The sequence below is a fragment of the Mytilus galloprovincialis genome, chromosome 3 (assembly GCF_965363235.1).
Source record: "Mytilus galloprovincialis chromosome 3, xbMytGall1.hap1.1, whole genome shotgun sequence".
Classification (NCBI taxonomy): Eukaryota; Metazoa; Mollusca; class Bivalvia; order Mytilida; family Mytilidae; genus Mytilus; species Mytilus galloprovincialis.
The window spans coordinates 110,211,782-110,222,689 of record NC_134840.1 but is presented as its reverse complement, the minus strand read 5'-3'; the positions used below and the strand labels follow the sequence as shown (position 1 = coordinate 110,222,689).

At 30.7% G+C, this 10,908-nt stretch overlaps 1 protein-coding gene across 2 annotated transcripts; it reads left to right on the top strand.

Annotated features, from left to right (window-relative positions):
* Window positions 1-9,767, top strand: LOC143066708 (uncharacterized). Of its 2 annotated transcripts, none has more exons than XM_076239526.1 (8): window positions 1-93; window positions 1,835-1,960; window positions 2,852-2,948; window positions 3,373-3,590; window positions 4,385-4,534; window positions 7,147-7,254; window positions 8,216-8,271; window positions 9,646-9,767. In XM_076239526.1, the coding sequence occupies exons 2-8, from the start codon at window positions 1,893-1,895 to the stop codon at window positions 9,663-9,665; spliced, it is 717 nt and encodes a 238-aa protein (XP_076095641.1). In that variant the 5' UTR covers window positions 1-93; window positions 1,835-1,892; the 3' UTR covers window positions 9,666-9,767. The 2 variants fall into 2 exon arrangements, with proteins under 2 accessions (XP_076095641.1, XP_076095642.1); XM_076239527.1 differs by having other exon boundaries at window positions 30-254.
* The last annotated feature ends 1,141 nt before the right edge of the window (window positions 9,768-10,908 follow it).

The following is a 10,908-nucleotide window of genomic DNA, read 5'->3' as shown; positions in this document are numbered from 1 at the left end:
ATTGAATATTACGTGACGCTCCCTCTACTAGAAATCGCCCTTTTGAACTTGGCATGGGTTAATCTGTTTATTTTGTTTTCTTTATTATTAACTGTGAGTTTAACAAAAACTACAACTTAAACTGTCATCCCATAAAACAGTGCTTGAAAAAAGTATATAAATCTATTGTGGAAAATCTTCGATCAATGTCGGTACCACGATTTCCCCGAAGATATTAATAATATCCCACATAGTGACATACAAATACATGTTACGTAAGCTTAAACTATTATTATTAAGTATTATAAGAATTAATTATAAACATGAGAAGATGTGGTATGAGTACCAATGACACAACTCTCAACAATACTGTCAAATGACATAGAAATTAAAAACTAATAATGAACTTAAGGTTCATGTGGACCCTATGGCTATGGCTAAAATGGTCGTATTTTCACCTCAAAATTTACTCTGAGTACAGACAAACCTGCGCATCTGTAAAAAAATTCAGGCATAGCATGCCCTAGATAAATAAAATTCAAATATATTTTATGTTTTAGAAAAATAAACACTTACCAGGATTTTGCCGTGCACTTTTTTTCATTCCTCCAGAAGGTGCCAAAATAAACTAAGTTGGGAAACAGGTTTGAGAACTTCCCCACAGGTAATAATTGAAGTGAGCTGTATTGCTTGACATGGACATGAGATGAGCAATAGATACCTGACAATAATTGGTTATTTAAACTGTGTACCTGAGTGGACCATATCAAGGTAAACTCAACTGTTTGTTAATTTTATCATCTTCTGCAGGGACGAAAAAAAGTGTATGGCAAAATCCAGTTAAGCTATGAATTTTCTAAATCATACAATGCATTTGAATTCTATTTATCTAGGGCATGCTATGCCTTAAAACTTTTCCAGATGCACAGGTTTGCCTGTACTCATCTTCAGTAAATTTTGAGGTGAAAATACGGCCATTTTAGCCATAGGGTCCACATGAACCTTAATAGATCGATGAATGGCTTTCATCAATAAACAAAACCCATCTATGAAAGGCCCCGAAATGTTAAAACAATTCAAGTGAAGAAACTGACGTCCTGGTTTATACTCACAATAATAAACGAAAATGAATATGACATAAAAGAATAAAGGTTTTATCATAACCATGATAACATGAATGTCAAACATTGTCAAATGCAACATGATTCAGTCTGTCTTGTTGTGGTCTGAGTTGTCTTAGCTGAGGAACGGTAGCTTTTAGGTCCTTTCGAAAACAAATTTTTTGAAAAAAAAAACATTTCAATATTCCGGTACAGTTCTTTGGAACAGTATTCCTGTACAAATAAAAAAGATAGAAACAATAGAACTGTTCAAACAAAGTTCTTATAATTTCTTGTTTCTAAATTAAAAATGTAATTATCAGATGAAATTTACATATCTGTAGGTTTTTCGCCTTTTGTTTTTCATAAAAAGTATGTATGTAAATGTATATAATATATTATTGTATATTTTGAATTATTCAGAGGGCATCAGGGGAGATTAGTATTGTACTAACTGATTTTACTCTCTTTAAATAAAATATTTATTATTATTATTATTAAGAAGTTGAGGTTAATTTTTGATATTTCTCTTGGTTATTTGTTGATCTACAAGTGTACATGTAGCTTTGTACAATGTTGTAGCTTGTTCTAAAATATTTGCAACTGAATATCATATTCAGTTGCAAATATTACAAGACAAGCTACTAAATATTATTTTTAACAACTAATAATCATCATTATCATAATCGTTCAATCTATTTTATACAAAAATGAAAATTTATGTATCTTAATTGAAAATTCTTATTTTTTTGCAGATATAAATTTACTGTACATGGTACATGGGATGAAGATATGCATTAATAACACAGAATTATGAGTAAAAATGTCTTGTGTAATTACATTTACCCAAGACTAAGAATTCATCATTGTACAGTTATTAGGTAAAGATCGACAAGATTTACAAATAGATTTATTGATACACGAGATATGAACCTCAATAAATTATTGTTGCCTATATTTTGGACTTTTAGATCCTATAAGTGATCTTGGTCATGTAAGTTTTCAAAAGAATGAGATAATATAGAATTTACACTTCAGACAAGTTAATAATAAAAAAATAGCATCACTAAAGAGACATTTTTTGTCAAAATGTGCATCTGGTGCAGTAAAATTGGTATTTTTAATGTTATTGCATTGAATGATTTAACATACAAAAAAGGTTAATGGAAGAAAATAAAGATTTTTGTCAAAAAGACATACATTATTTATAATTTAATTTTTAGAGATAGATGGAAAATTTGCACATCTTTGTTCAATAGTCCATTTTAATCAATTTTCAACAAATATATGCTTATTGTACATGTTGTATAGCTTCATTTTGAATTTAGCATTATTTTGAAATGTCTTTTCTGAGTTATGAGACATGAGTTATTAAAAAGCAACCTGTTTACATGTAGGACTGAGAAATATTACCATTTTTTTTAAATTTCAGGTTTCAAATAATGAATATAATTATAATTTCTACTTAGACATGTTAGATACTTTAGCTAAATTGTGTTAAATTCTACATCATAGATACAGGAAGATCTGGTATGAGTGCCAATGAGACAACTCTCCATCCAAGTTACAATTTATAAAAGTAAACCATTATGGTTAAGCTACAGCCTTCAACACAGAGTTTTGGCTCTAACCGAACATGAAGCTATAAAGGATCCAAAAATTACTAGTGTAAAACCATTCAAACAGGAAAACCAACGGTCTAATCTATATTAAAAAAATATATATACATTTAATCCCCAAGACATTGATGACCAATATCATTCTCATTACAGGTGTATAGCAACACAGAATCATTATGCCAACCTTAAGATAAAGCCTAATGCTTCTGTGAAAGAAATAAAAGAAGCTTATATTAATTTGACAAAAGAGGTAAACTAATGCATTTAATGACAGTACTGTATAGCAGGTTATTTTTGAGATATATACATAAATGATTCTTTTTATAGTATATAAACAAGAATCACAAAATTAAAACACTAGTCTACACAGAATAGCAGCTAAACTATTAATTAATTTTTAATTCCTATTTTCATTTCTTTTTAAAAAAGACAGTGTCTTTGGAAACACTCCTTGAAAAAATTTAGTACCTTTTGGAAAAAGAGGTGACAGATAAAAAAGGATATTCAAACTCATTAGTTTTGGAAACACTCCTTTAAAAAATGCAATGCCATTACCATGATTACAAACACTCCTTTAAAAATACAGTGCATTTTGGAAAATCTCCCTTTAAGAAATTGGGTACCCTGTGGGGTTAATAAGAGTATAAAAACAATATTTTATTTTCTGTTTACAGCATCATCCAGATTCTAATCTCAATGACAATGCCAATCATGATCAATTTTTGAAAATTAGCGAGTCTTACCAAATATTGATTGATTTAAAGAAACGACAGGAATACGATCAATCAAAAGGGTACAGTAAAAAACCACCAGGGAAAAGTTCTCGTACATATTCAGGATATCAGCAGAATACCTATGCAAATTATCAGAATGCATATACAGATTACCGCAGGTAAGTACAGAAATCTGTGTAAAGATTATGTTGCTGGTTCACTGATTAAAGGTATGCCAATGCACAGTTTCTGGGTTTTCACTAATATACTGTTGGTACATGTATAATTTGAGATAAAATATGATGAAAGAAACTTTCTTGAAATGCTTTTATCATGTTTATAAGGCTAAACTATTAAAAATAAAAATTTTAGGTTTCTGGATTCCAATTATTGTCACATCAACCTGTTATGTCTGTATGAATGCATATGGCTCACCCAAATTTGTTAATATAGCAGAAATACATTTTAAACAACTGTCATTCATGTTGGAGGTTTAGCTAGCTTTAAAACTATCATTTTCTTCAGAAGATTACTGTATAAAGTCAAGAATAAGACATTTGTTTTCTGTTCTTTCCATTGGTTGATAAAATCTTAAGTTTAATTTTGTAAGTTTTTATGGACTTATTATAAATGATACATATTTTTTCAATTTACTTTTCAGTACTCTATAAATTTTTTTATACTTTTTATAACCATCTAGGGAACCATTATTCTACAAAAAACAACTAAAGATTGAGAAACTTGAACACCACTAAAAACTTTAATTAAGAATAAAAAGGTGCTCCTGAATGGTTAAAAGAACCTGTCCCTTAAATGGCAGAGATGTTCTCTTTATGACAAAAAAATCCAGTGAAAAGCTGTTTTAGTGAAACGTCATGTGCGCATATATACTTATTCAGAAATAACAATTCTTAACTTGCAATCTGTTAAAGTGTTGATATGCTTACTTATGAATATTTCAATACCTTTTTAGCAATGAGGATAAAAGACGTGAAGCGTTACGAAGGAAACATAATTTTGAACAGTTTCAGAAAAGCAAATATGGTTTAAGTGATTTGGTTGACATAGGATTAGTTTTAGCTTCATTAACTGCAGCTTATTTTCTAATTATTGGAATTCTATCGTAAGTATAAAATTCTGTTACTTTCTTTAAAGGGGCACTAGCTACGAGATATATAAAAAAATCTAAAGTTTGATTTTTTTTTATCAATCAATAGTGAAATAACAATTCGCTTTTTGCAGCCAAAAAGGTTAATTTTTGTCAAATTACGCTAAGAAACATTGATAATTAGTTATTCACTTGCAAGTGAATGAGTCGATCTCTTTAAATCCATATTCATGTGAACTTCAATTTAACCCCTAGCTAGAGATTGACAACGCATGCATGGTACGTGTACTGGTTATTTAAAGAAAAATAATGTCAACAATGAACTACGGTAAATCATTTGATTACTAATTCGATGCACATAAAATCATTCTTATACGGTTACAAGCAATGAGAAACATCTATTTTTAATCTATAAAATAAAATCAAACAGACCTATAAAAATCCAATTGCACGTGTTGGTTTAATCTATTCATATCTTTATTTATGTTTTCATCGCTTATATGGTCATCTGAGGTCAAATCGATAGTTAATTAGATGGTGTCTGGACTAAAATACTTACAAAAAGAACCTATATATTATCTACCCCATGCTCTGTAAACTGTTTATTTTAGACTTTTGATAGTTTGGATAAATGTTTTAGATTGTTATAAATCAAAAATGAGAATTTGAGTCAAATCGGTGACCATGAATTTGACAGCTAGTGCCCCTTTAAGCTACATACTGTGGATTCATTATATAATACTGGTGTATATGTGGGTGACTATTTGTTAGGATTTCTGTCAACGTATATTTGTTCCACCTAACAGAAGTTCCAATGGAAAGTTTGTTATAAACATTGTCATAATATCTATTCCTGTTGGAACAAATATTCTATACCATTTATTCCATTAGGAACATATACTGAAATATTTATTCCTGTGGAAATAATATTCCAGAATATATTTTCCTTTTGGAACTTATATTATGAAGTAACTTCTATTCCGTGACATTTCAGGGGTAAAAAGATTAAACTTGAATTTAAGATACTGTGAAAGTACTTTAATTCTTTGGTATCAATTTTCGTGGTTTGAGCAAAAGTTATATGTTTGTGGGTTCTTAAATTCGTGGATTTTAGTTTTCTCAAAACAAAATTAGGAGTAAAGAATTGAAGCCATATTTGAAACGAAGATCACACAAATTCTCTCGATTGAAGAAAATTGCAAAGTAAACATTCACATTGGTGTACCTGTGTTAATCGTAGTGTTGACACTAATTAACTCAAGATCCAGTGATCTGCAGATTAGAGACCATCGAAGGTGTTAATTAGGCCATACGCATGTCAATATTGAATAGAACAGTTACATAAATAAATGCTATAAATGGACTTTGAATTTTCAATTTAATTTTCTAATCAAGAGCAAGTCCACAATGAAATTATTATTTTCAGTACGAGAATTATGAGAAAATAAAATGAACTCTTTATCATAGCAAATCCTCATTGGAAAATATGACTTTCATGGATCAACAATATTTTGTATGAAAATTAAAAAGTCAACATTTACAGTTTAGGTTTTTAAAGATTAAATGGATATAATCCTGCCTGCAGTTGGAGTTCATAGTGCATTTGGTAGATTTGCCGATATTCAATGTATGCTCTAGATATTATTGGCTGTCAAACCTACATTTGGATGTTTCTATGTCTTATTTTGAACGACACTTATTATATTTTGTTGGACACTCAAATTTGTGGATAAAGTCATCCACGAAAACCACGAAAATTGGTACCCCACGAATAAAAGTACTTTCACAGTAATTTAACTAAACACAAATTTTTGACATGCTGAATTTGTTTAAAATATCCATCAAAATACTTATTTTCCTCAACCCACCTAAATTTAATTGGTATCCAGGAAAATAATTGATTTCACAGTAATATGTTATCCACTCATGTGTTCACTACCCTATCAACACAGGTTGTGGGTTTGAATCAATCTCTTGGAAAGGAGCATTCATCTCTTAATCTGAATTTACTAGGATTGTCAGTTTTTCTTTAGAAGCTTGTTTGTTTTCTTCAGGTATATTCATGGTCATGGATTTTTTTTTAAAGTGAATAAGGCTTTTAGTTTTCTCGTTTGAATTGTTTTACATTTGTCATTTCAGGGCCTTTTTTAGCTGACAATGTGGTATGGGCTTGGCTCATTGTTGAAGACCGTATGGTTACCTATAGGTGTTATTTTTGTGTCATTTTGTCTCTTGTTGAGAGTTGTGTTATTGGCAATCATATCACATCTCCTTTATTATGAGTAAAAAAACATGTCATATTTGATTTTATTTAGAGAAAATATACAAAGTTTAGACCTTCTTTTTTTCTTGATCAGACAATTTCCCTATCAGACACACTTTCCCTCATCATAAAAGTGACACAAGGTGACAAGGAGTAATTACTTAACAAAAAGAAACCCAATAATCCTTCACCAAAATAGATATAACTGATTGACAATGATTGACAGCTTATGTTTGCCTGACAGTTAAACTGGACATCAATATAGCTTTTTTCACCATAGCAACAGATGAAAATAAATGATCAATCTTGAATTTCTATGTTTACCCTCATTTCATTTACATTATGTAATATTTTCTATTTATAGGAGTACAGTTGGAAAAGCCCAGAAAGAAAAGCATGCAAAGATGGCCAAATATTCCAAACTGTACACCGATGATATTGATCAAATATTAGAAAAAGGCGGCAAAAACTGGTATGTAGAATTATAAGGTCAAGTTATTTTATAAGTATAGCTTCTATTGAATATTTGGAATGTTAAAAAAAATTCCGGTTTTATTTGAAGTTGTTTGTTTATATATTGATGATCGTTATGTCGTAGTGTTGTCATTTGCATTCTAAGTTGTTGTGTTACAGTTAATTTCATATGCCTTTCAGAAACCTATAAATTTAAAATTAGAAATGTGCTGGCTACTTCTGGTTCTGGATATCAAAATATCATTTCAAGTTCTTCCACAGATCACAGATCTGCTTTTGTATCCTCAGAATCCAACCAACACATTAAGCTACATAGCTTCATGTCTTGGTTGGATATTGAGGATAGATACAAAAGCACATCTTTGATCTGTGGATGAACTTGAAATGATATTTATTTTTAGATTAAGTGTAATCAATGGTAGGTTCACATTTCTTTTTAAAATTTTCAATACATAAAACCGACAAGTTATTGGATTTAGTTTGTATGAGAGAGGCTAGTAGAGATATCAAAGAGATATTTGAACTAATCTATAGGTCAATAACAAATTGTCGATGATGAAAAAAATAGTTGACAAAAGAAATCAATATTAATGAAAAATAAGTCTGAATAACATAAATCCCACCAAAATCTGAATTGATCTCAGATGCTCTGGAAAAGCAGGCGCGGATCCAGAGGGGGGGGGGGGGGGGGTTCCAGGGGTTGGAACCCCCCCTTTTTTTGGCCGATTAATGCATTTGAATGGGAGCATATAGCTGGAACCCCCCCCCCTTTTACTCTGTGTTGGGAACCCCCCCTCTTCAAAATGGCTGAATCCGCCCCTGAAAAGTAAGCATATCCTGCTCCACATGTGACACTGGTAGTGTTGATCATGTCTGTATACATTAGGTAATAAGTATTATAAATTGGTAAATGATGATTATCTTGCCATTGAAGTTCACTTCACAAATTTTTCTTGCAGGGATGAAGCAGATAAATGGATAGCTAGAGAATACATAGCCAAACATTATAGAGAAGGTATGTGCATGCTAACGCTCAGGATAAAATTCGAAATATCATGGCCCAGGCCATTTGTAAATTTCCAACAAATCTATGACTTCCATGAACTATTTTGCTAGAAATAGATATTAATTTAAAACATAACACTCAACCACATAAACACTTGACTCCAATTTTAGTTGACAAGGACTGTCAGTTTTCCAAACAAAGATCTGTGGCTCTCTCCAGACACAGCTTCCTCCACCAATAAAAAATGAGGGCCACGAAATATCATAATAGTGTTACAAGTGTTACAATCAATCTATCACTTAAAGTCAATGTGTAAAGAATACAACAAATAAACTCATCATAGATACCAGGATTGAAATTTTATATTTACGCCAGATGTGCGTTTCTTCTACAAAAGACTCATCAGTGATGCTAGAATGGAAAAATGTTAATATTGTTATAAAATTGCAGTCATTGCCAATAGGGAAATATATTTTCACATTATTACAAAAAAAGTAAGTATATACTGTAAACAGGGAAATTTTCGCGGCAGTTTAATTTTCGCTATTTTCGCGGTAAGACTTGAAACGCGAATATAAAACAACAGCGAAAATTTCAAGGAAAATCTATTCATAAGATGAATACAATAAATGTATACGTAGATAGGATATGTAGGGGACCACTGTATAACACGGAATTTACCGACAACAGATCGAGCCTGTACTTCTTATAACCTTAAATTATAACTGTAAGTTATAACCTTAAATTAAAACTGTAAGTTTAAATAAAATCATTACTTTAACTCTCAAGTTAATCTCATTAGCATTGAAGACATCACAAACAAGCGACACTACCGATATTGTTACATAGACAGCACTCATTACAAAGATGTCAATGACACCTGTCAATCAGTTATAAAATTATTACCTCGTTGAATTTGCTACACAGATTAATCAGATCAAAGATCGATTAATTACCATCAATTCTGACAGCATTTAATTCACTCTTAATTAGCTCGTCTTCTCTGTTCTTGTGTATGTGTTTTTACAAGCAGACAAGACACAACTTTTAATCTCTTTTAACATTAATCAACCGAAAACAAAAAAATTCTGATTAATTTTATCACTTGATTTACTACATGTATACATGTAAAGCTTTTCACTTTATATATCCCTTTTGAAAATATTTATATAAGCCATAGGGAAATCGCGAATTCAAAGCGACGCGAATTTAGATTGTGTTCATAAAACGTGAAATAAAGACGGCGCGAAAATTTCCCGGTTTACAGTAGATAATTGACCTATGTGGACCTTATTTTCACCATTTCATTGATTGCTTTATATAGCCTAACACTAGACTTTTATAAATAAACATGTATATATTTATTTTTTTAATTTTCAACAGGTAAAAACAGCAAGAGGTAAAACAGAGAAGATTTCTCCTAGAAACACTTTTTTACAAGTCTTTACATTGTATTTATATGTTATGTACTATTTTATTTGAATGATAAAAGAATTTTACTTTTTTTTTTAAAGTTTTATGTTATGATGAAGTAATTATATACTGTATACAATATGTTGTACTGTTACACCACTGCCCCAGGAGGAGGGAAGGGAACCCACAAACAAGTTTAACGTCCCCACATTCTGTATGTGCCTGTCCCCAAGTCATTGTTCATTGTTTTCTATATAAATAAAAAAAAAAATGAGAATGGAAATGGGGAATATGTCAAAGAGACCAAAACCAGACCAAGGAGCAGACAAAAAAGATGTAAGTTTTCTTAGTTGAATTGTTTTACATTTATCATTTCAGGGCCTTTTATAGGAGACTATAAGTAATTGGTTCTGTTCATTATCGAAGGCAATACAGTGACCTAAATTAAATTACTGTAAAATACTAATTATATTTGGAAACAAGTGAAAAATTAAATGAAAGGAAAAACAAGGTGTAAGCCAGGTAGCTCCCCAATGTCACAGAAAAAAACAAATATGAAAAAAGATGTTAAATACATACATTGGTTTACTTTTATTTGGATGGAGAGTTGTCTCATTGGCACTCACACCACATCTTCCTATATCTATAGGGGAAAAAAAGAATAAAAGCATCACTTGGAAATCAGCTGAAAATGCAGATGATCAGTACAACAAACATTAATGTGTGAACATGATACAAAATATTTTATTATGCCCATTGCTGTGCAGAATAATCATTTTATTGCCCTGCTATATTGAAGGGGGCAGTAAGTTTTACCCTTGTCCATCTGTACATATGTACGTCAGTTCATACGTCCCAAAGCTGGTTTCCATTCTCAAAACTTTAATTTACCTTACCCAAATATTATTAAACTTGTACATAATGCTAACTACCTTACAATGCAGATCAAGTTCGAAATTGAGTGGTATCACCTTTACTGTTCGTGAGCTCTGTCCCTTTATAAACATAACAAGAGGCTCTTAAGAGCCTGAATGGCTCACCTGTTATTTGTTTGCTTAAATCTTTCATCAATGATTATTTTTGCTTTTCAATATATATTATTGAGCGGCTTAAAATGCTATTTAAATGTTCTTTGTAATATTCAAGATAACAATCAAAAACTGCAAAATTTCCTAAAAATAAACAATTTTGTGGCAGCAACCCAACAATGAGTTGTAATGTTTGTCTGAAAAT

Coding starts and splice junctions, on each gene's coding strand:
- LOC143066708 (XM_076239526.1), top strand. CDS start 1,893: ATGAGTAAAAATGTCTTGTGTAATTACATTTACCCAAGACTAAGAATT. Junction 1,961..2,851: donor CATCATTGTACAGTTATTAG/GTAAAGATCGAC, acceptor TTCTCATTACAG/GTGTATAGCAACACAGAATC. Junction 4,535..7,146: donor CTAATTATTGGAATTCTATC/GTAAGTATAAAA, acceptor TTCTATTTATAG/GAGTACAGTTGGAAAAGCCC.